General features: G+C 36.8%; 1 protein-coding gene across 9 annotated transcripts in view; it reads right to left on the bottom strand.

Moving 5' to 3' along the window:
* Positions 1-26,235, bottom strand: part of SLC4A4 (solute carrier family 4 member 4) — a 493,231-nt gene that overhangs the window by 38,862 nt on the left and 428,134 nt on the right. For all 9 annotated transcript variants that reach the window (XM_050791358.1, XM_050791359.1, XM_050791360.1 and 6 more), the window contains 2 exons: positions 5,278-5,391; positions 2,781-2,942 (listed from right to left, as the gene is read on the bottom strand). In XM_050791358.1, coding sequence (XP_050647315.1) covers positions 2,781-2,942; positions 5,278-5,391 — 276 coding nt within the window. The remainder of the gene's footprint in view (positions 1-2,780; positions 2,943-5,277; positions 5,392-26,235) is intronic.

Here is a 26,235-nt window from a genome sequence, read left to right as displayed (position 1 = left end):
AAAAATACAAAAATTAGCTAGCATGGTAGCATGCCCCTGTAATCCCAGCTACTCGGGAGGCTGAGGCAGGAGAATCACTTGAACCCGGGAGGCAGAAGTTGGAGTAAGCCGAGATCACACCACTGCACTCTAGCCTGGGCGACAGAGCGAGACTCCATCTAAAAAAAAAAAATACCCAAAGGATTATAAATTATGCTGCTATAAAGACACATGCACACGTATGTTTATTGCAGCACTATTCACAATAGCAAAGACTTGGAATCAACCCAAATGTCCATCAGTGACAGATTGGATTAAGAAAATGTGGCACATATACACCATGGAATACTATGCAGCCATAAAAAAGGATGAGTTTGAGTCCTTTGTAGGGACTTGGATGCAGCTGGAATCCATCATTCTTAGCAAACTATCACAAGAACAGAAAACCAAACACCACATGTTCTCACTCATAGGTGGGAACTGAACAATGAGATCACTCGGACTCAGGAAGGGGAACATCACACACCGGGGCCTATCATGGGGAGGGGGGATGGGGGAGGGATTGCATTGGGAGTTATACCTGATGTAAATGACGAGTTGATGGGTGCAGCACAGCAACATGGCACAAGTATACATATGTAACAAACCTGCACGTTATGCACATGTACCCTACAACTTAAAGTATAATAATAATAAATAAATTAAAAAAAAAAAAAAAAGAATATGCTTAAATGATACCACGGGGAAGCAATCACGAAGATCTAGACTATGGCAAATTTTTTAGTACAAATGTAGCAGATTTTATTTTCCAAAAATAGCTGGAAAATATCTCCTATCTTATATGATTTTCTACAATACGACCTTGCCATTCCCCCATTAAAAAGAAGATTCCCCCCTCATCTCCTTGAATGGAGGCTGCCCCTGTGACTATTTTGACCCATTGACTATGGCAAAGTAAAGAAGTAAAGCTGTGCCAGTTGCAGATATAACCATTTAGTGGCCTAGCATCTTTCACTTCTTAATTAAGTCAGCTGCCATGTAACAAGTGCAAATAACCCAACATCACCAGAATGTGAGAAGCTCAATGATCTTAAAATTAAGAAAAGTATCTCAGAGCAGTACAATATCTACTCATGGCAGGAGTGGGCATGGGGGAAAGTCACTTTAATGTAATTTTGCAATTGAATTCACAACTTTTTCTTTCATCATAAGTGAAAACCACTTGGTTTCCTTTGGGAGCACTGATTTCCTGGAGAGATCTGTTCTTTAGTGACAGTCGAGTTTTTTGTTTGTTTTTTTGGTTTTATGTTTTTGTTTTTGCTCTTTTTTTTTTTTTACTCCCCATATTAGAGGGGAGCATACCTCACTTGTTTTCATGCTTCTGTGAACTGCCTTGTACTGAAGCCCAGTTACTCTTCATTCTGCCCTTCCACATCACTAAATATGCTGACCTCCAGGACAGTTACATACTTTCACTTATGGTTTTAGTAACTTTCCCATGATGTTCTTCTCTACCATACTCTGCTACTTTCCAATCATGTCAATATTGAGGCAGGTGATACTTTCAGTACACCAGACTCACGTTACTCTAACTTACAAGTGTTGACGGACGTCATCGTCAACTTGCTTCAGGAGCTAGCCACATGCTTTGGACCAGTTCATCAATCTCAGCTTTCTCTCCTTCCAAACTCTCAAAATCTAAACATCTCTTCTTTGACCAAAGCTTTTAATTTTCTTCTCCTGGTCTTATTATTTTGGGATTTACTCCTTTCTTACCATGATCCACAGCTTTTTAAGTTCTCCCTACTTGAATAGTTTATCAGAATCCTCCTCATCTCTCTCATTCCTCTACTCAATGGGTTTCTATAGTCAGCCAATTCTTTATATTTCCTGAATATTTTTCCTGCTATACCTACTGTGCTGGACTCTATTCTTAGTAATATCCTCTCCTTCTGGGTAACAGACTCTAATGCATTAACATGCTTCCCTCATATGGTGGTTATGAAAAGTTAATGAGTTAACATATAATACAAAGTGCTTAGAAGATGGCCTGGCTTATAGTAGCCATCCACTAAATAACAGCCCTTATCATTGTTACCATTCATATCTCACTTCTTCAAATGGTATTGTGAAAATTCATTGCAACTAAAAAAGTCACTAGAGCTGGAAAAACATTATATAAAGTAAGAGCATTTTAGGCAGTTCTCTTGAAAGATATCCCAGACCACTGAGGCATTTTCTTTAGAGTCATAACAAAGTTAATAACTGATTTTTTAAATGTACAAAATAAAGTATTTTTCTCCATACTTTATGGTTAATAACATACTGACACAAGTAAGTGAAGACAAAAAGCAAGAATGCATACCAGCAGCTTACAACCACGAACTATCTGAATAATCTTTAAGAATAAACCTGAGTTGATTTAAGAGAAGGCAGATGCTCAGTATAAATTAATTAAATATTTGATTGTCATTCTCTTTATTGAGGATATTTACTCCACTAAAATCAGATATAGGATGACTGTGGCTAAGTAGTAAATTATGTTTATATTCTTTCTGTGCTGGTGAAAGAAATATGATTTGAAACCTTTTTTTTCAGATTTAAATGAGCTCTCCCTAAAGTGCTACATTGAAGACATGTGCCAATACAAAGTGATCTCTGGTTCTGCGGACTTGTAAGGAACATTAGCTATAGTAACTCCCAACAAAGCTTCCTTGGTGTTTAATCAATTAGTGTTTTCAAGTACTAAAAAAAAAAAAAAAAAAGTAGAAGGCAATGATAGACATATAACAGACACTTACCTTGAGTTTATGTTCTTTTCTGTTTACAATCACAGCTGTAATTTGTTGGTCCATGAAAATCAGTATAGTGACCAACAAAGCTGGGATAGCAGCGGCAAGGCACACCCACCAGGGGTTTTCTCCAAACGGTGGAACAAACCAACCTCGGTTTGGACTTGTTGGCTTGAAAAAGACAGAGGACATTTTTCAGAAAATTATCAAGTTAATATATACTATTTGGTGAAAAATCAATGGGAAGACATGCTATTATATTTGGATAACCAACATATTGAGAAATATAAACAGTTTTGAGCTGGAGAATGAAGATTATTCACCAAAACCCTCCCAAAGGATGTTATTTTTGAGAAATTCTTTAAAGAAAGGAGAGAAAGAATATGAGCCATTGGAAAAGAAGTGAATGGCATTTTGTGCATTTGGGATGATTTAAGATAAGGACTCAAAATGGAAGAAACTGATTTAAGTTTAAAGAGTAGCCAGAAGAAAACTCCAAATGTAACATTCAGTAAAAAGGTAGCAAGAAATTACCAAACCACCATGAATTTTGTTCATGGGTTTTAGCAATTATAATGAAGTTGTTTATACTATTGCCAAATTTTAACAGCTTCATAATATATATAAAAAGTCATGGCCGGGCGCGGTGGCTCAAGCCTGTAATCCCAGCACTTTGGGAGGCCGAGACGGGCGGATCACGAGGTCAGGAGATCGAGACCATCCTGGCTAACACAATGAAACCCCGTCTCCACTAAAAATACAAAAAAATTAGCCGGGCGTGGTGGCGGCGCCTGTAGTCCCAGCTGCTCGGGAGGCTGAGGCAGGAGAATGGCGGGAACCCGGGAGGCAGAGCTTGCAGTGAGCCGAGATCGCGCCACTGCACTCCAGCCTGGGCGACAGAGCAAGACTCCGCCTCAAAAAAAAAAAAAAAAAAGTCATAACTGTTTTTATATAAGTGAACTAATGTAAAAATTCTGGTCTCTTATTTTACATATGAAATAATGATCTATAATAACTGGGTAAATTTTAGGAAATGTCACCAAAAAACTGGAAAAGATTGTCATTTTTGCAGTTCTTAGACTGTTTTCCATCAATAGATCATGTATGTCTACTCCAGAACTACAGAAAAAAAGTGTTTCGTATGCTTTTCCTTACTTTCAACAATGCAAATAAAAAAGCTAAAATAGAACGCTGTGAATTATTTTCTCCATATTTGCTGTCAAGAAAGTCTCATTTCTCTTCTGAGGATATTCCCATCATCTGTCTCATAATTCTGTCACTGAATCTAACCTCATTTTACTACAATTAGCAGATGTGAGCTTGTTAGGGAAAAAAATTTGTCTTACTCATCAATGCATTTCAAATTTCCAGTTTAGAGCCTGACTCAATATTCAATAAATATTAACTCAAATGAATTAATGATTGAATGGATGAGAACTTATCTTTACTAATGAATATGTGATAGCAGAGATAATTCAAAAAATAATGTGTGTTATAACATATATATCCTTCCTCATTAAGTAGTTATTAATCTAAAACTGCAACTGGCTTAATAATTCTTAGCAAATATATGATCTCAGTAGTGGAGGGAATGAGGATTATTTTAGAAAACAGATAAAAGGCTTGTAATGAAAAATGTAATGAAAATATTAGCTAGGAATATATTTAGGAATGACTGGAATGTAAATTTTATCCATTACCTGCACATATCAATAGGTTCGTAAGTTAAGTAATTGTTATATCTACCTTGTAATAATTACAATTTGCCATATATATATGTCTCATATATATATGCCTGTGGTAGGTACTTTCATAGTATGAAAAGAGTATTAGACTAGGCGTCTAGAGGCTTGGGTTCTAACTTCACACCTTGACATTACTAGTTCCATAATCTTAGGCATTTTACTTAATTCTTTGAGCTTCAATCTTAACGTTATAAAATCAGGATGATGACCAGCCTGGGCAATACAGTGAGACCTTGTCTCTATAAAACATTACAAAATTAGCTGGGGGTGGTGCATGTGCCTATAATCCCTGCTACTTGGGAAGATAATGTGGGGGGATTCTTTGAGCCTGGGAGGCAGAGGTTGCAGTGAGCTGAGATTGCACCACCACACTCCAGCCTAGGCAACACAGCAAGGCCCTGTCTCAAAAAAGAAAAAATCAGGAGGATGATAGCTACATTATGTACTTCCCAGAGTCATTATATAGATCAATGTAATAAGGCATATAAAATATTTTGGATATTTAAAAATTTCTAAAACTATAAGGCAGAGTTTATAATAGTATTATCAGTTGTTTTAAATAAAAACCCTAGTCTTGACATTTAATTGTAGTGAAGAAATTAAACTACATGTCTATATGAGCCTAAAAGGGACTGATTTTGAAAAAAAAAAAAAAAAGGATAATTGTACAAAACTAACTCAAAGGGACACACAATAAACTAGAATGGGGGAAAGAAAGAAAAAGAGTTCCAGGAATGACCAAAAGACAGACATTCACCTACCTTGAACTCACTTGGCACAATTAGTTTTGGAGTGTCCACGCCTACCAGGGCATCTATTACACAAAAGATGAGAATGGACAAGATAATGGCAAAATCACTGATCAGTTTTCTTGCCTGGAAAAATAAAAAAGAAACCAGGAACCATTTAGCACCAGATAGATACATTTGTTTGTGTTTGAACTGAATGAAGAATTTTGTATTTGCTAATAGTTTATAGTAACAGCTTCATTAACCAATTGAAGGAGGTATCAGAGTGCAGAAAGATTATTTTTTAAATTGTTTTTGTATTAGTATATCACCTGGCTAGACATAATGTAATCCCAAAGAACAGATTGCTCTCTCTCTCTCTCTCTCTCTCTCTCTCTCTCTGTGTGTGTGTGTGTGTGTGTGTGTGTGTGTGTGTGTATGTAGACAGGGAGAGCAATCAAATAGAACATATCCCTGAAATACTGTATAAACTCATCCTGCTTGCAACATGGTCACCTGCATAAGAATGAAAACTAAGTACATATTATAAAAATCTGCCCAACAACATAGAAATTCTGTGTTATTTGGGAGGCAGCACTGTGAGTACAGAGTAAGATAAATCTCATAAGACAGCCTGAAAACACCAAGAATCTAGCATGGAAGGGCTTAGAAGTTCCTGTCCCTTGGGTGAAGTAAATATCAAGATCTCAAAGTAACGTCAAGTGATGAAAGATGGAAATGTCACAGCTGCACTAGTTTTGTCAAATAAAATATTTCTCAATCCAGGTTAGCACTTAAAGTCTCACATATGTGGAACATCTCTCCTCTACCACTTCTTGCGTGTGACTGCCATTATCTGCTAACCCTCCAAATTCCTAAGTACCTCCCTCTGTTCAGGACAAGGTCTGGGCTTTAAGGAATACAGCATTAAACTAAGACCGTTCCCATGAAGTGGGTGAATAATGGCCATTTGCAATTTGGTAAGGGGAGCATAGTACCATTTGGTTTCTTGAGATTGTTCTGTAGTCTCTAGTGGCACTAATGAGGATTAAGGGCATTACCAGAGCACAGATATCTGAGTTTCCCATATGGTGGATACACATGTTAGCACATAATTTAATCATTCAACAAGAATCTACTTAGTTCCTAATAATTTTCTTGGTGCTAAGGATACCACAGTAAACAAAACCGATACAATTCACGTCCCCGTGAAGCTCATAGCCAAGTTATATACAAGGAAGCCTGCTCCTAAATAAAACCAAGGTTGATTCAGAGGTTATGAAGTTATCTCAGGGTGAGCAGTCAGTTTCTGATGCTGCTGGATGAAGGAAGGGAGATCAGTGATGGGATGAGTGGATGCACTGTTCTGAAGACAAAGGATTTCTTGAAAGGGAATAGTATTACTGCAGCCAGGTAGTCAACAGAAACTAAAATGAGAAATGAAAATTACGTGGCAGGGTGGGTAAGGTAAAGGCCCTAGTGTTCAATGCTTGACCTGTATCAGGTGTCAGGAGCCTGATACTAGTGGCAGGATCAGAGTTGTTCCTTTCGGCCTGGAGTTCCTTTCTTTCTCAGAGGGCTAGATTTGCTAGGGTTAGCTTTCTTGAAAAGTATATACTGAGGAAGAGAAGGCCAGCCTTTTGGGGGCAACTTAACATCAATTATACACAATAATGTTAAGAACCAACAGATGGCAGGGATCAATTTCGGTAGACAATATAGTACAGCAGTTAGGAGCACAACTACTATTGGAACTCCTGCACCCTTATTTCCTATTTGTAAATACTTATCCTTTCTTAGCTTCAATTACTTTACCTGCAAAACATAGCCAAAATAATCCCTACAACTTCATTGGTTTGTTATCAGAATTAAATAAGAAAAGCCATGAAAGTGCTTAACAGTATTGCCTGGAACATAATAAACTCTCCTAATATAAGTTAATTATTGTTATTTCAAGTTCTAGAAGCTCTCATGACTGCAGAGACCACTGGAATACCTAAATGATCTACCGTCAGGAGGTCTTTGAAATGAAACTTCAAATCCAAGAAATAAAAAATAAAAAGCCCATTAGTAACATAGAACTGCCACTGAGAGCTAATTTTGGTTAGAAGTATCTGGAATCACAGCAAAAAAAGGATGTTTCTCAGGGGCTCAATATTGGAGGAAACTCATTTATTAAGTTTTGTGCAAGTAGTGTTGACACTGGCAGTTCAGTGTGGTCTGGCAAAAGATGGTCCTATGAAGCAGTTCAGGAGTACGTTAGGAAGTTACAAACACCCCTCTAGACTAGTGGGTCATAAATCACTGGAGGACCAGAGGTCATTGCAAAGGTAAAATGGAAGTTAGTTCTCACTTATCACTCTTACAATCCTCACCTAGAAAATGCAACCAGTAGGCAACACAAATATCCTATAAGTTGTTCGAAAGAAGAGAAATAGTTATTTAAAAGGCAGATAGCTTTCCTCCTCTTTTTAATAAACAGGAGAAGGGAAATAGATGGGAGCAAATAAATTCAATCTGCAATTCTTTGCTAGAAATTCCCATAGGACCTATACCTCTGGCCCTGGTGGAGGACAGATCTGCTTGACCAAAATCACTATCAGGCACCTGGGCAATTCTGCTTCTTTAGTTGGTAGAAGAGGCATTCTAGCTTTCCATAAACTGGATGCCCTGCAAAACCTACATGGCAAACTGAACCTCATCACTGAGGGCCCACATATGGGGCTGCTAATTTGGCCGCACTACTCCAAGAGATGGTGAGATCAAGCCACATGATTCCAAGTACCAACAAAGAGAAAATGCCCTGAAAGATCTATATTGCTTTAAGAAATTATTCAAGGTATAATAATGTTGAAAGAAAAACAGTTTTTTTCAGACAAATATACCAGCTGTATTTTAATTTGGGTGTTGGTTACACAAATGTATAATCTGTGAATTCTACTATGAAAATTAAAGCTCAATTTAAAATGTACCCCAACACCCCCTCAAAATCCCGTAACTTCCAAATCCAAATCAGGGTTGTCTTTCAAATTTTTCTCTTTGGGAAGCTATTCATTTATTTTAATGGTGTTGTTATTGTTCCAAAAATTGTAAATTCCTTTTATAGTTTTAGTACTGAGCAAAGATTGTTTGATTACCCACATTAACTATCACACATGTCTGAAAGATCCATAATTCTATCTTCTTTGAAATATATTTTTTGTTTCAATATTAATATATGTTCATTATAGAATGTTTAGAAAAAATAATGAAAAAAGAAAATGTTTTCCAATTCTACTATGTAGAAATAAATTTTAACACTTGCAAATATATCCTTTTATACATATTTATGTGCATATATATGTGTACATAATAGAATTTTTCCCATACTGTTTGACATTTTGATTTTTCCACTTTTATTCTATTTCATTTGATATTTTCCATAATAGTACACATTATTGACTCCATAGTATTATGCTGAATGGTTATCCTAAAATCTACTTTTCTATTACCCTACTGTTTAGATTGTTTTTAACTTTTCACTATAAAGAACCATATCATAAAGAAATCTTTGCACATATATAAGACTGTTTCCTTAGAATAAATTCCTGTCAGAAGAGTTACTATATCAATGTCTATATAAAAATTTAAATCTTTTGCTATATAATGCCAAATTACCTTCTAGAATGTTATATTGAGTTTCCAATTTTCGCTGTACTCAACAATACACAAATTACTGCAGATACTCTGTAAAGTTAAATCCGTACAAAGCAAAAGAAATTTGTCACCGCTGAGGATATTCAAAAGAATATAAAATTGTCAAATCTCCCAAAATTATCATTTCTGTAGCTTAATGAAGCAACTGAATTTCTTACTCCATTCTGAACTCTCATATTTAATACAGAGCCTACACAGATATATCACCCTCTAAAGATGGCCCTAACATGTATTCTCAAGAATATCTCATTAAACTTCATAAACCTCATATTACATGCATAGACAGTAAATTTAGAATTACAAGTGGATACGAAGGCAACTCTGATAGCAGGATATGTGTATGGAAATAGTCCAACCATCCAGTATAATTTTTCAAAAGCAACTGTCTGTAATATACCAGTTACCATGTTCTGATCTAAGAATACTATGGCATTCTGAAGACATTTTGGAAATCAGATCTAGCAGACCTGAATTGCATCCTACTTCACTGGATACTCTAGTTCTTCTTAGCTGGTCCTTTCAACTCCTCCAAACTCTTGAGACTGCAGTGTTCCACAGTTCAGACTTTGGTCTCTTCTTTCCTATCTATATTCTCTCCCTAAGTGATTACATTCAGTCTCATGCTTTAAAATGCCATTTACATGCTAAAGAAATATAAAAAAATTTATATTTCTAGGCTAGACCACTCTTCTAAATTCCAGAATCATCTATCTAACTACCTGACACCTCCACCTGGATTTTTTATATATACTGAAAGAGGAGAAATAGTTATTTAAAAGGCAGATAGCTCTCCTCCTTTTTTTAATAAACAGGAGAAGGGAAATAGATGGTGGCAAATAAATTCAATCTGCAATTCTTTGGTAGAAATTCCCATAGGACTTAAACCTCTGGCCCTGGTGGAGGACTGACCTGCTTGACTAAAATCACTGCCAGGCATTTCAAATTTATGCAAAAACTAAGTGCTTGATCTTCCCCTGGCTCGTCTTCCCTGGCCCAAACTGCCCCACCAATGACACCCTAAACCTGCCCTTTGAGTAGTTTTCTCTATCTTAATTAATGCCAGCTTAATTTTCCCCATTGCTCATACCCAAAACTTTGGAATATACTCAACTCTTCTTCCTTTTATATCCCACATCTAATTGGTCAGCAAATTATGTTGAAAATATACCTAGGATCCTATCAGTTCGCATCACCTCCATTGCTAGTACCACACTGTCTAAGCCACCATTTTATCTCATATGATTTACTACATTAGCTTCCTACATAGTCTTCCTGCTTCTGCACTTGCCCCCCTTCAGTACACTATTAACATAGCACCCAGTATACTCATCTTAAAATTTAAGTCAGATACTGTGGTAAGCAGATTAAAGTATAATATATCCCTAAAGATGTCCACGTCCTAATTCCCAGAACCTGTGAATATGTAATGTTACATGGCTAGGGCGAATTAAGGCTGCAGAGAAAATTAATGTTGCCAATCTACTGGTTTAAGGGAGATGATCCTGAATTAAACAGGTGGGTCCAATGTAATAACAGGGGTTCTTGTAAATGAAAGAGGGAGGCAGGAGAATCAGTGTCAGAATAACAAAGTATGAGAAAGACTTGACTGGCCATTGCTGGCTATAAAGTTGAAGGAAAGAGTCATGAGCCAAATAATGCAGGCAGCCCCTAGACAGCAGAAAAGGCAAAGAAACACATTCTTCCCTAGAGCCTCCAGAAGGAATGCAGTCCTGCCCACACCTTGATTTTAGCCCACTGAGACCCATTTCAGATTTCTGATCTCCAGATCTTAATTTTGACATCCAGATCTGACCTCTCAGATATAAATTCTGTTGTTTTAAGCCACTATGTGTGTGGTGACTTGACAAAACAGCCATAGAAACTAATAACATATAAACAAACAGGTAGAGATATATAAATGATACATATAGTACGATATATATACATACATACACATGTATGTGATGGCACTTGTCAAGTGTGGCATTATCACAGTATAGGTAGCTTAAAACACTAATGTCAATACATGTCAGGATTACAGTTCTTAAAATTTATGGAGAAAAAAGCTACCCTATTAATAGCGTTGCTTAACCTCATTAAAAATCACAGGGTGATACATTTTGCATAATATACAAACTTCTATTTCCACTTCCTTCCCCTTAAATTGTACAATATTAGTTTAGTTACAGCAGAAATCACCCCTGGAGAGTGTTTATTATTAAGATATTCATTTCTGTGATCTTGAATCCAGTTTAAACTTCATAGTCAAGGAAATTGATTTTTCCCAGACCACTGTTGTATTCAACTCTAAATCCCCTAATTAGAGAAGACAGGTAGGGGTGCTATTTTAGCAGACGATTAATGTCTTACTCTATACTAAAATGAAACTTTTAATTTGAGTTAGGCAAAACTGACATAGTAGAAGTAGAAAGTGCCCTAAAAATGTCTAGCAATGAGTACATACAGTCTACTAGATACACACTGGGGTCTGTAAATAAGACTTCTGTGTCTGACTTGAAGGAACTAAGAACTGCTCTCTTTGGGCCCTTCTCACAGTTTTAAGCACATTTAGAAAAAAAAAAGTATGTGATTTTCTTTCGTCATTTGTTTTCCCTTTCATTTCATCAAACTTGATCTCTTTCAAAAACTCCAAAAACATGCTGTTATGTAGGTCAACATATCAATAAAGATATCAAATTAGAAAGTCATAGTTTCCAATTCTCTACTATTAACAGCTATTACTGGTAATGATTAAAAGTAGAAGTGCCAAAGTTTTCATGAGAAAACCTGTTCCCTCAAGATTTCATGCCCAAATCTGTGGCTTCTGAGGCCTCAAATCTAGCTTAAACAAACATCATAAATTGTGGTTGTCCATCCAAATCAAATGTTAAGTCTCTCCAGGCTCAAACTTCAATATCTTAGGATTATAAATTATCACAATCTAACAGAACACAAATTAAGATAATTAATAGCAAGAGCTTGCCATTAAAACAGTTTTTTTAAATGATACATGGATGTGCTACAGCACATAACTCCTACCTCAATTTATTAAAGACGGAAAGAGAAGCATGTCTCAATTCAGACTGTAATGCCTTTTTTATATCAGACTAGTTTTGAACTCTTTCATTTTTGTTTACTACTTTTAATTATAAAAATGAAGAGGAGAATAATATTTCTGTCCTCTGCAGGATTAATTAGACAGTATCTCAATTAATCTAATGAGAAGCCAGCAGCTTAAATATTTAAACTACCAAAGCAAAGAAGGAATTAAGCAGATGGGAAAGGAAATTCAAATAAACATATGCTGTTCTCTCCTTCTTTGGCAAAACAACCTAATAAATCTATGATAAACATAATATTCATGAAAGATGATACTGTATTAATTATTAAGAGAGTCATAATCATAGAGACACCAACAGTGAGAAGCCAGTTAATTTACAGGGGAAAAATGAATTAGGTTTCTTGGAAATCCCAGAGGACATGTGGTTTTCACTTTGCAAGGGCTGCAGCTGCTCCTAAATTAACTGGAGGGAAAGGGCCATGCGTCTACAGAGCAGTTCTCAATGGATAGAGCTGTTATAAAGAGACAAGGACAGCAGGAGGCACCCTGGTGGGCTCTCAGTACATTTTAACTCATGGTGTCAATTCCTCTAGTGATTGTGGTGCTTGGAAAATGCTAAAAAGCAGTGTAAAAAAGCATTTATTCTCGATGAAACAAAAATTATGCCAGACAATTATGGGTCTTTTGGTAATCACAAAAAGGCAACGAAATACCCTACAAAGTTTGAAATGTGACCCCCCCCAGTAGCCAATGCTATAAAGCACGATCCAAAAAAAGCATTAATAGCAGTCATAGCAATAACCATAATTCACTGTACTTTGATTCAGTAATACCCACTATAATCAGAATTTAATAAAAGGAAAGTCTGATTTTGACTCTGAGATTTTAATGCCATAAGTTCTAAGTCAAAGAGATTTGGGGAGCAAAGAAGAGAGATGAACTGGATAATTTATCTGGGTTGGGCTTGGAGCTTGACGATGGAAGTCTACTGGAAGGAGAGTCAGCCTAGTGAAGTGGTTCAGCAAAGATGCTGAGGAGACTTTGGCAATCACTAAAAGACCTTTCCTTCCATTCTGTCTCAAAACTACACGGTAGAACAAGAAACCCAATGTGTGTATACCAGAAGCAAATGATCAAACCACATGGAAAATACTACGTCCCAATCTGGTTACTATCTTCTAAATTAAAACTGAAAATTTGGAGCTAATCTAGAAAAGGGCAGCCAGAGGATTTGGGAATACAGAAAACACACCACAAGAAAAATGATGGCAGGCCTAAAGACTACTGTAGGGAGAATTTGTCTTCAAATACGTGAAGTCTATCACAGGAAAGAGAAATTAACTTGTTCTGTGTAGCTCCAGATGGCAAGTGCAGACCCTGTGGACAGAGGCTATGGAAAAGTAGATTTGTGTTTCTATCAGGAATGCCTGCAGGATGCTAGGTTCCTGTTCTAGGAAGCATTCAAGCAGCATGAAGAAAATCACATGTCAGGAGTGTTGTTACACTAGATGGTGTTTAAAGTCCTAACACTAAAATTCATTAAGACCCAATTATCAAAATTCCTCGACCCTCTAATAGAGTCTTCTTAGATATAACTCAAATAAATCATTATCATAAAGGGTTCCGGGGCCTAAAAAGAAGATGGCTTTATAATTTATATTAATATACAAGAGTAAAAGTTTAAAAACAATAATTAGTAAGTCATATGTATAACTTAGACAACCCCAAAATCGGATAGGAGACCATTTTGTGTTAGTGCAGGGATTTCAATGTTGTTGACTTTTCTCTGACGGATAAATAAGCTGAAAGTGCTCAGGACCAAGAGGTTACCATGGTTAAAATTATTACTTCTATCCAGAGACTGCCTCTTTGCAACCACTAAAAGCTTTCTCAAAATGTTTTGGCCAATCACTGCTTCCAACCTGTTTCTCTTAGGGCTCAATTCAGGTTGACTGTGTTTTTATTTTTGGTCACATGTCTATAAGAACTGAAGTATTTGTATAGTCGTTGTTAAATGTTTAACAGTCTAAGTTGCATTTATAACTAAATATCCCTTTGTTATTCTTAACAAAATAAGTATAAAAACAATTTTGGATTAAAAACAAATTCGGCTTTAAAAATTACTTTCCTTGATAGAAAATACCTCAAAAATTTGAAAATCTGATTCTTCTTTAGTGATAGCAAAGTCGTTTGCCTTGTCGTCACTAAACAAGACAAATGCACCCAGGATTGCGAACACTAAAGTGAGACATATAATACCTGCCCATTATTTCTTACTCATGTTTTAATATATTGTTTTAGTTTGACAGTTTTTACCATTCACCAAGATAATTTTTGAGAGAAGAAACCAGAACGGGGATGTCACCTGATTCTTGTAGAATATAGCTAAACATAGAATTCTAGACTTTCCTGTGTTTTACGTCAACAAAAACTAAATGCTATCACCTAACTAAAATGCTCATTAGGTTTTCATTAAAGTTTCTGAAGCTCCACACTTCAAAGAACATTCTGCATTATCTAAATGTAGCATAGAGGGTGTTATAGCTATTGATGTTACCTGGAATTTAGTGATTTTGTTTATTTAAATGACAAGAACAACAAGGAAGTACTTTAAAAATAATCTTATGATTTCACCAATTCATGTGAGGATTAGAATTAATGCATATTCTAAGGAGGAAAATTAGAAAATCAAGCAGTTCCTTAAGAATGGCATTCTTAGGCCTATTACATATACCAGCCACACTGAATGTGACTATATCAAAGTAATAATAATTTTGCCTAATTCATGGGGTTCTGTGGCTTTCTGATTTCTACTAACCCCAATACTGCTGTTTTTAAGCTATGGTTTTCATTTTGCCACCACAAATCTATGGCTTTCTGATTTCTACTAACCTCAATCCTGCTCTATTTTTAAGTATGCTTTTCATTTTGCCACCACATATGCACATAAGGTGCGCAATGGCATCTTTGTTCCGTGTTTATGATCATTCATTGGTGTGGGACTCTGGAACATGTTAATGCCCTGGGCCACCTGCCACAGAAAATCACAGATTATGCTGTGATATTCCTAATGGAAGTTTTGATGCTGAAAGACTTTGACTAAAGACTCGAGGCTGATGGAACAGACGAGTTACAGTGTGGGATAACAGACTGATATACCCCTTTAAAAAGAATGGTGAATACAAAAAAGACTGTCAATGGAATACTGGTATTTGACCCATGTTCCACTGAGCAATAGGGCTCTGTAGAAGTGTCTGATACACAAATTACATACCTGATAGACAGGCTAGCAAAGGTAATCTGTTTCATTTTAAGTATTCGTACTGATGCATTGCTAGTGGTTCCACGAGGGATGGAAAGGGAGCGGGTCACTGACCATGGCCTCAGCAAAGGTAATGGGAGCCAGAACCAGTGGAATCAAAGTGTAAGTGTAAAGGAGAAAGACTGCAGTGGAATAAACTTATCACAAAAGGATTGTGACAAGTTTAATTTGATAAAGAAAAACCTGGAGTACCACATGCAATGGACATCTTTCTTTGTCACACCAGATTCATTCTCTATCCCCCTCTACCACACTCTCTGCCTTAGGAGGTTAACCTGTGTGGTCTACTATGGGCTCCCCAGTCTCACTATCTGGGACACCACATCTTCTTCTGTGGTTTCCATATACCCTAACCTCAACTTCATAAATAATGCCTTTATTAAATCCTCAACTTACCTTAATTTGCTTCCTGCTGGGATCTTGATTCATTCGCCAAATATGACTTAAAATTTTGATCAGACCAGGTGTAGTGGCTAACACCTGCAATTGCACTACTTTGTGAGGCTGAGGCAGGAGGACTGTTTGAACCCAGGAGGTCAAGACCAGCCTGGGCAACACAGTGACACCCCATCTCTACAAAAATTAAAATAAAAAATTTTCCAGGCCTGGTGGAGTGTGACTGTAGTCCCAGCTACTCGGAAGACAAGAGAGAGGATCGCTTAAGCCCAGGTGGTTGAGGCTGCAGTAAGCCATGATTATTCCACTGTACTCCAGCTTAGGTTACTGAATAAGACCTCATCTCATTAAAAAAAAAAAAAAAAAAGGAGAATAAAAAAGATTTTGATCTTGGGTGGCCCTAAGGATAGGTGATGTTATTAGCTGAGATAAGAAATATAAGGAGCCAGATGCAGGGGCTCTTGCCTGTCATAAATAATGCCTTTATCAAAACCTCAAATTATCTTAACTTGAACATACCCTTTGCTTCCTGATGGAATCCTGACTCATACACCAAATATGACTAAAATTTTGATCAGACCAGGTGTAGTGGCTCATGCTTATAATCCCAGCACTTTGGAAGGCTGAGTTGGGAAGATCACTCAAGGCCAGGACTTCTGAGGTGGGAGGATCACTTGAGGCCAGGAGTTTGAGATCAAGCTAGGTAACACAGTGAATCTGTGTCCCACCCCTAGCCACCCGCCCCCACCCCCCGCCCAAAAAAATACAGAGAGATGAGTAAGTTCAATTTTGTCAAGACAGTCAACCATGTTTTGAATTTGCCTTTGCTGCATGACAACTGTGAATCATCCACAAAGAGAGACTGGCAGATGTGATATGATGGAGATAATTATTTTTTTCTAATTTGTAAGGTTCAATCATTGCTATAAGCCTAGAATAGTATAGGAAATGTATTTCATTTAGGAAACGGAGCCAGAAAACTCTTTAAATTTATAAAAGTACTAGAGCTCAAAAGGCTGTTAATTGTTATCTAGCCAAGCTTTCCCTTTATAGGTGAGGTAACTGAAGTTTTAGATAGCTATCAAAGAGCACATTGTTAGTTAATGGTAGTGCTGGCACTAGAATCTACAGCTCCTGGATTCCTACACATTGTGCTCTTCCCACAAAATGTAGCACTAATCTGTACTTGACTGGTTTCCACTAGTCAACAAGTATTGATTACTTAGTCTGTATCCAACCTTGTGCTGGTTGATCTGACTAATAGAAGTATAACTGTTTTAAAGTAGTTTAAAGTCTTAACAACTCATACAAAGGTTTAAAAATGAGAGAACAAAAGAGAAATGACTGTGTAAGCTAAAGGAGAATGAGATATTTTGCATGTCAAGAACAATGTCATTCTACATGAGCATTTTGAGTTTTTAGAGGTTTCATGTGAATTGTTGGTGTGAGGAAGGAACTAAAAATAGCCTTGATTGTTTCCACAGCTATAAAAGCCTGTCTTATGTATAGTGTTTAAGCATATGTTTTAATTATAAAACATTATTTAAGAATATATATTAGAATCTATACACCTGTCTGCACCTACCTATAGAAACCATATTTCAAAATGTCAGCTTAAATTAAAACATATTTTGGTGAATGAGAAATAAAAATGATGTTCTTGGTTAGGCGCAGTGGCTCACGCCTGTAATCCCAGCACTTTGGGAGGGCAAGGCGGACAGACCACTTGAGGTCAGGAGTTCAAGACCAGCCTGGCCAACATGGTGAAACCCAGTCTCTACTAAAAAAAAAACAAACACACACACAAAAATTAGCTGGGCATGGTGGTGTACACCTGTAAACACAGCTACTCAGGAGGTTGACACCGGAGAACTGCTTGAACCCAGGAGGTGGAGGTTACAGTGAGCCAAGGTCATGCCACTGCACTCCAGCCTAAGCAACGGAGCGAGACTCTGTCAAAAAAAAGATGTTCTTAATATTCATTTATGTATGCATGTGTATTTATGTATATATTACTTAGCTGTAAATGTGAAATGAGTTGGGGTATAAGGGAGGATGACAGACTGAAAGCCTACACAGTTACACACTCATCTTTAGAAATCACACATACTTTCTCCTCTCTGGGTAGTTTATAATTTGGTATATACAATTCTAAACTATGCTGAGAACCTTCTTTAAAAGAATTGTAACTAGAATGCTATCACTATTCTATTTTTACATGGTCATGACATTCTTAGCCATATTTATCAATGACTGAGAAATTACCTGCTTAGGCTCTTATAAGGGGATCATTTATTTAAGTCTGAAGAGTTATCCTCAATTCGGGTGTTACTGCCAGAAGGAAAGGTTTTGGATACATAGAAAGTTAAAATGACCATTCTATGTAATCTGGGAAGTGATATCAGCAAGATAGCAGACTAAGACTTTCCAATGGTCATTCCCCTGTAGAAACATAAATTTGAACAACTAGCCACTGATTAAAATACTTTCACAAGAGCTAAGGAAGCAGATTTAACATAGAAATAAGAAAAGACACATTGAAGAAGGTAGGAAGGACAGTTTTACACTTTCCACATTACTTCTTCTCCAAACTCAGGCAACACATCCTGGAGAGGGAAACCTTCTTTTTGGGGGGAGAGGGAAATGAGTACCAGTCTTTGCCTTGGACACCAACACTAGGTCTGCCCCAGTAAAACCCACATGAGGGGTAGGCCCCCACAATCCCAGACTCTAGGTTGGTAGAGAACCCCAGATTCTAGGATCAACCACAGACTGACCCGGGTTGCTCCCACACCAGGCTAGCTCAGCAACCCCAGGCTCCTGTCCTGTCCTGGGGACTCGGTCTCGGGGCCCACCCCACTGCTAGGCCAAACCCAGTGCCTTAGGCTCCAGATGAGCCCCAGGTCCAGGGTAGCCCCAGGTGTAACAGGCTCTGAATGCCTCCAGCACCGGGCCAGACTCTATGGTCCTAGTCATCAGGTTACTACCTGCAGACCTAGCCTCCAGACCAGTCCCTGCCAATATAGACTCCAGGCCTGTCCAGCATCACATCAGCCCCTGTGGCCTCAGGCTCCACGCCCACCCTAAGTTCTAGACTACTGTAGAACAAGCTCAGCCCAGACAGCCCCAGACTTCAGGCCTGCCACAGAACCATGCCAGCACCCCTGGCCTTAGGCACCAGGTAAGTACCATGCATACAGGCTCCAGGCTTGCCCAGTGCCACGTCAGTCCCTATGGCTCCACCCTCCAGGCTAGACCCTTAAGCCCCACACTCCAGCAGATCTAGGATCCAGGCCCACTTTAGCAGACCCTTGTTTCAGGACAGCCTCTGTGGCTGCATGACCCACAACAGCCCTCACAGACCTAGTCTCCAGGCAAGCACCCATACAACCAGCTTCCAGGCTGGTCCCCACAGCCATAGGCACCAGACCAGCCACTTTGGCTTCAGGCATTAGGCCAGCCTCTGTGATCCCAGATTCTGTATCCCAGCACCAGGCCAACCCCAGGCTCTAGGCTCATACCCATGGAGCCAGGCTCTAGTAGACACAGGGTCCAGGCCCACCCCAATAGACCCTGGAGCCAGGAAGGCTCCTATGAACCAAGGCTCCTGGACCACTCCTACAGATTCAAGTTCCAGGCCAGCTCCCAAGGACCCAGGCCCCAGGCCTGCCCTCAAGGACTTAGGCTCCAGTCCCAAACCATGGACCCAGGTGCCAGGTGCACTCACCTTTTTCAGTAAGAACCAGGTCAGCCTGCCTGGGAAGTCCTGCAGCAAGCCTGCCTGTGGACCACACCAGAAAATCTGCCAGAATCTCTAGACAGGCTGATTGGTGAAAAAGTTTTCCAGACAAAGACATTCTGCAAGGACTGAAATTAGTCTCTATGTCTTCAAATGCACAGAAACAAATCAATAGCCACGAGACCAAGAACAATCAAGGAAACATGACACCACTAAAGGAAAATATAAAGCCCCAGTAATCATCCCTCAAAAATGGAGATCTATCAAAGAATTCAAAATAATTATTTTAAGGAAGCCCAGCAAACTTTTTGAAAAGACAGGATACTACAAAATCAAGAAAACAATAAATGACCCAAACTAGAAATTTAAGAGATTGAAATTACTTACATTCAAAATTTTAAAAGAAATTATTAAAAAAATAGAAATTCTGGAGCTGAAAAATATAATGAAGAAAATTAAGAAATGCAGTAAAGAGCATCAACAGCAGAATTGATCAAGCAGAAGAATCTGTGAACTTAAAGATAAGTTATTTGAAAACATATAGTCAGTAGAGGAAAAAACAATGAAAAGAATGAAGAAAGTTTATAGGATTCATGTGACAGAAGCAAAAGAACAAATATTCAAGTTATAGGAGATAAAGAAGAAAAAGATAGAGATAAAGGGGTAGGAAGTTTATTTAAAGAAATAATAACAGAAAATATTTCAAATCTAGGGAAACATAAATATCTAGCTACAGGAAGGTCAAAGGTCTTCAATCAGATTCAACATAAAAATAATCAAATAGTCAAAAAATCTAATACAAAGAGAAAATCTTGAAAGCAGCAAGACAAGCAAATCACATATAAGAGAGTTCCAATAATATTAGCAACATATTTTGCACCAAAACTTTGCAATCCAGGAGAGACTGGGATGATATATTCAAAGAGCTGAAGAAGGATTCTGATGCAAGATGGCTGACTACAGATACCTACTCTTTCCAGAAAGAAGAACCAAAATTATGAATAGAGAAACATACCTCGAATAGAACACATAGGACAGAACACAAGAGTCCAAGAAGCAACTCACAGAAAACACCTGAGGCACAGAGAAGAAAAGCAAGTGGCTAGAAAGGCTAGAGGGGTTCCATATTGCAGGGAAAGGGTAATTAAGAGAACTTCAGTGGTCCACATCCCTTACATAGTCTGCTGCAATCTGACATACAGAAGAGCTCCTCCACTCACATGAACACTGACATTAGCAAGGGTAGTGGTTTAGAAACCAAGTGAGGGCATTACACCAGACTGGGAATTTGCACCAGGTCACTCACACCCACCTAAGACCTGAGCAGCTATGGCAGGGCACCATTTTGGGAGCACAGCCATCACTGGTGAAACAATCACACAAAGGAGTAAGAAAAAGGACTCGAATGGTACCACTAACAGAAATCCCCCAAACCATAAATAGTCAGAGAAAAAGAAAGGAAGAAAGAATATACAAAGCAGCCAGAAAACTATTAGTAACATGACAGAAGCAAAGCCTCACATATCAATAATAACTTTAAATATTAACAGATTAAATTCTACACTTAAAAGATATAGAACTGCTGACTGGATTTACAAAAGTAGCATCCAACTATATGCTACTTATAAGAAACTCACCTTACCAGTAAGGACATATACAGACTGAAAGTAAAGGGATGGAAAAAGATATTCCATGCAAATGAAAACCAGAAGTGAGCAAGAGTAGCTATACTTACATAAGATAAAACAGACTTGAGTCAAGAACAGTTTTTAAAAAGTCATTATATATGAAATAAAGCAATCAATCCAGGATGAGGATATAACAATTCTAAAAATATATGCACCCAACAATGGAGCACCCAGATTCATAAAGCAAATATTACTAGACCTGAAGAGACAGAATGCAATAGAGTAACAGTAGAAGACTTTAACATCACCTTGTCAGCATTAAATAGATAATCTAGATTTTAAAATATCAACAAAGAAACACTGATTTAAACTGAACTTTAGACCAAATGAACCTAACACACATTTACAGAAAATTCTAAACGACTGCAGAATATACATTTCTTTCATCAGCACATGGAACGTTATTCAGGACTGACCATATGTTAGGCCACCAAACAATTTCTAAAAACTTTCACAAAATGAAAATCATATCAACTATCCTCTCAGACCACAATAGAATAAAACTAGAAATAAATACAAATATAAACTTCAGAAACTTATAAAAATATATAGAAATTAAACATACTTCTGAATGACCCTTGAGTCAATAAAGAAATTAAGATGAAAATCAAAAAAATTCTTGAAACAAATGAAAATAAAAACCGGATATACCCAAAACTGTGGAATACAGCAAAAGAGTATGAAGAAGGAAGTTTATAGTAATAAATATCTCCATGGAAAAGTAGAAAGATTACAAGTTAACAATCTAAAAATGTACATTAAGGATACAGAAAACCATGAACAAACCAGATCCACAACTATCAGGAAAAAAAGAAATAATAAAGATCAGAGCAGAACTAACTGAAATACAGACTAAAAAAATACAAAGAATCAATGAAACAAAAAGTTGGTTCTTCAAAAAATATACACAACCAATAAACTGCTAGCTAGACTAAACAAGAAAAAAAGAAAGAAGACATCCAAGTAAAATCAGAAATGAAAAAGGAGACATTACAACTCATACAACAAAAATACAAAGATCATCAGATACTATTATGAACAACTATAGAATAATAAACTAGAAAACCTAGAGGAAATGGATAAATTCCTGGAAACATGCCAATTAAAATTGAATCAGTAAGAAATAGAAAATCTCAAAAGACCAATAATTAGTAGTAAGATTGAATTAGTAATAAAATGTCTCCCAATAAGGAAAATCCCAGGACTAGATAGAGTCACTGTGGAGTTCTACCAAAAACATAAAGAACCAACCAATCCTCCTCAAACTATTCCAAACAAATGAAGAGGAGAGAATTTTTCTTTATTAGTCCATTCTCGCATTACTTTAAAAAATTACCTGAGAATCGCTAATTTATAAAGAAAATAATTTTAATTGGCTCACAGTTCTGCAGGTTGTACAGGAAGCATGGTTGGGGAGGCCTCAGGAAACTTATAATCATGATGGAAGGCGAACAGGAAGCAGACATGTCCTACATGGCTGGAGCAGGAGGAAGAGGGCGAAGGGGGAGGTTCCACACATTTTTAAATAACCAGATCTTGTGAGATCTCACTATCATGAGAGCAGCAAGGGGGAAATCTAGACCCATAATCTAGTCACCTCCCACAAAGCCCCACCTCTGACAGTGGAGATTACAATTTGACATGAGATATGGGTGGGGACACAAATCCAAACCATATCATCTCCCTAATACTTTCTATGAGGCTAATATCACCCTGATATCAAAAACAGACAAGAAAAGAAAAAAAGACAAACACAGGCCAATATTTCTGATAAGCACAGATGCAGAAATTCCCAACAAAATACCAGCAACTCCAATCCAACAGTACATCTACAAGATAATACACCACAATTAAGTCAGATTTATCCCCGGGATGCAGCGATAGCTCAGCACAATAAATGCAAATCAATAAATGTGACATCACATCAACAGTATAAAGAACAAAAATCATACAGTCATCTCAATCAATGCAGAAAATATATATGATAAAATTCAACATCCTTTCATGATAAAAACTCTGAATAAATTAGGAATAGAAGGAACATATCTACCTCAAAATAATAAAGGCCCTGTACAACAAACCCACCACTAACGTCATACTGAATGAGGACAAGTTGAAAGCCCTTCCTCTAAGAACTGGAAAAAGACAAGGATATCCACTTTCACAACTCCTATTCAACACAGTCTGGAAGTCCTAACTGAAGCAACCAGGTTAGAGAAAGAAATAAAAGACGTCCAAATTGGAAAAGGGGAAGTTAAATTGTGCCTCTTTGCTGATGATACAGTCTTACATCTAATAAAACCCAAAAAATTCTACCAAAACTCTCTTAGATGTGATTTAAAAAATTAATGCAGTTGCAGGATACAAAAATCAACATACACGACCCAGTAGCATTTCTATACATCATGATCTAACCAAGAAAATAATTTAAAAGGTAACTGCATTTACAAGAGATACAATACAATAAAATAAAATACCTAGGAATAAATGTAACCAAGGGGGTGAAACATCTCTAGAAAGAAACTGCACAACACTGATGCAATGAAGAGAGGCTACAAATAGAAAAACTTCCCACACTCATGGATCAGAAGCATTAATACCATTAAAATGACGATAATGTACAAAGCAGTCTGCAGATTCAATGCGATCTGTTTCAAAATACTGCCAGCTTCACAGAATTAGAAAAAAATCCTATTTAATAAAACTCATATAGAACCAAAAAGAAGCCTGAATAGCCAAAGTAATCCTGAGCAGCAAAAAGAACAAAGCTCGAGGCATCACATCACCTGACTTCAAGATGTATTACAATGCTATAGTAACCACATCAGTATAGTATTGCTTTAAAAACAGACACATAGACCAACGGAACAGAGTAGATAATCCAGAAATAAAGATACACTTACAGCTAACTGATCCTCAAGATCAACAAACATTAACAAGAACTTACACTGGGTAAAGTATACCCTCTTTGATAAGTGGTGCTGGGAAAATCGGATACCCACATCCAGAAGAATACAACCGGACTCCCACCTCACCATATATAAACATCAACTCAACATTGATTAAAGACTTATACGTAAGACCCAAAACCGTAAAAATACGGGAAGAAAACCAAGGGAAATCTCTCCTGGACATGGTGTAGAACAATTAATTTATGATTAAGATCTGAAATTCACCGTCAACCAAACAAAAATAGACAAGTGGGATTTAAACCAAATAGCTGCTGCACAACAAAAGAAATAATCTACAGAATGAAGAGACAACCTATGGAATGGGAGAATATATTTGCAAATTATTCATCCAACAAGGGACTAATTTTAGAATACACAAGGTACTTAAACAACTCAAGAAAAGAAAAACAAATAGTTCCATTTAAAAGTGGGCAAAGGACACAAATAGACATTTCTCAAAAGAAGACAGGGTAACAGCCAACAGGTATATGAAAAAATGCTCAGCATCACTAATCATCAGAGAAATGCAAATCAAAACTACAATGAGATGTCATCTTACCCCAGTCAGAGTGGCTATTACTAAAAAGACCAAAAATAAGATGTTGACAAGGATGCAGAGAAAGAGGAAATTTTTTATATGGTTGGTAGAAATGTAAACTACCACAGTCACTATGGAAAATAGTACTGAGATTTCTCAAAAACCTCACCATTTGATCCAGCAAACACAGTACTGGAAATCTACCCAAAGGAAAGGAAATCACTATATCAAAGGGATAGGATACTTGCACTCTCTTGTTTACCGCAGCACCATTCACAATAGCAAAGGTATGGGATCAACCTATGTGTCCATCAACAGATAAATGGATAAAGAAAATGTGACATACATATATAATGAAAAACTATGTAGCCATAAAAAGAATCAAATAATGTCATTTGCAGCAACATGAATAAAACTGAAGGTCATTGTGTTAAATGAAATAAGTCAGGCACAGAAAGGCATATAGTGCATGTTATCACTCATATGTGGGAGCTAAAAATTTGATCACATTGAAGTAGGGAGTGGAAAGATAGTTAACAGAATCTGGGAAGGGTGATGGGGGTGGGGCAGAGGATAAATTTGGTTATAGTTATAATGATACAGACAGAAGGAACAAATTCAATGTTTGATAAAAGGTTACAGTGACTATACTTAACAAAAATGTACTGAAAATGGGTGATAGATACCCTTAATACCCTTATAACCTTTGTTATATACATATAACAAAATCTCACACATACCCCATAAATTTGTGCAGATAAATAAAATAAAATAAAGCAAAAGTATCAAAGGCCCAGATCAAAGTTGTAATTTTAAGTTTAGAGAAAATTAGCACTCAGTTTTATTTACATTCTAATAAATACCAAAGACACTTTTAAAAAATGAAAACTAAAAGACGAATCTCCAAAATAAAACAAAAAAAAAGAGAATAATGGGAAAAAATTGCCAAAAAAGAATACCATCTATCCTCCAAAAATGAAGGAGAGACACTTTCCCAGACAAATAAATGCTGAGCAAGTTCACTCCCACCAGACCTGTATTACAAGAAAGGCTAAAGAGAATTCTTCAAGGTAAAAGAAGAGGATTCTAATAAGTAACTGAAAAACATTTGAAAGAATAAAACTCACTGGTAAAAGTAAGTGTAAAGTTAAGTTCAGAAAATTAATATTGTAATTGTGGTGTGCAAATTACTTGTATATTTGGTATAAATATATACCACATATGCATTTGGTATAAATATATACCACATATGCATTTGGTATAATATATACCACATATGCATTTGGTATAATATATACCACATATGCATTTGGTATAATATATACCACATATGCATTTGGTATAATATATACCACATATGCATTTGGTATAATATATACCACATATGCATTTGGTATAATATATACCACATATGCATTTGGTATAATATATACCATATATGCATTTGGTATAAATATATACCATATATGCATTTGGTATAAATATATACCATATATGCATTTGGTATAAATATATACCATATATGCATTTGGTATAAATATATACCATATATATGTATTTAAAACTGTTTAAAATGATAATTGCTATAATAATTTGTTCA

The sequence above is a fragment of the Macaca thibetana genome, chromosome 5 (genome assembly GCF_024542745.1).
Source record: "Macaca thibetana thibetana isolate TM-01 chromosome 5, ASM2454274v1, whole genome shotgun sequence".
NCBI classification, from domain to species: domain Eukaryota; kingdom Metazoa; phylum Chordata; class Mammalia; order Primates; family Cercopithecidae; genus Macaca; species Macaca thibetana.
Note: the sequence above shows the minus strand (reverse complement) of the source record. Positions and strands in the feature narration are given on the sequence as shown.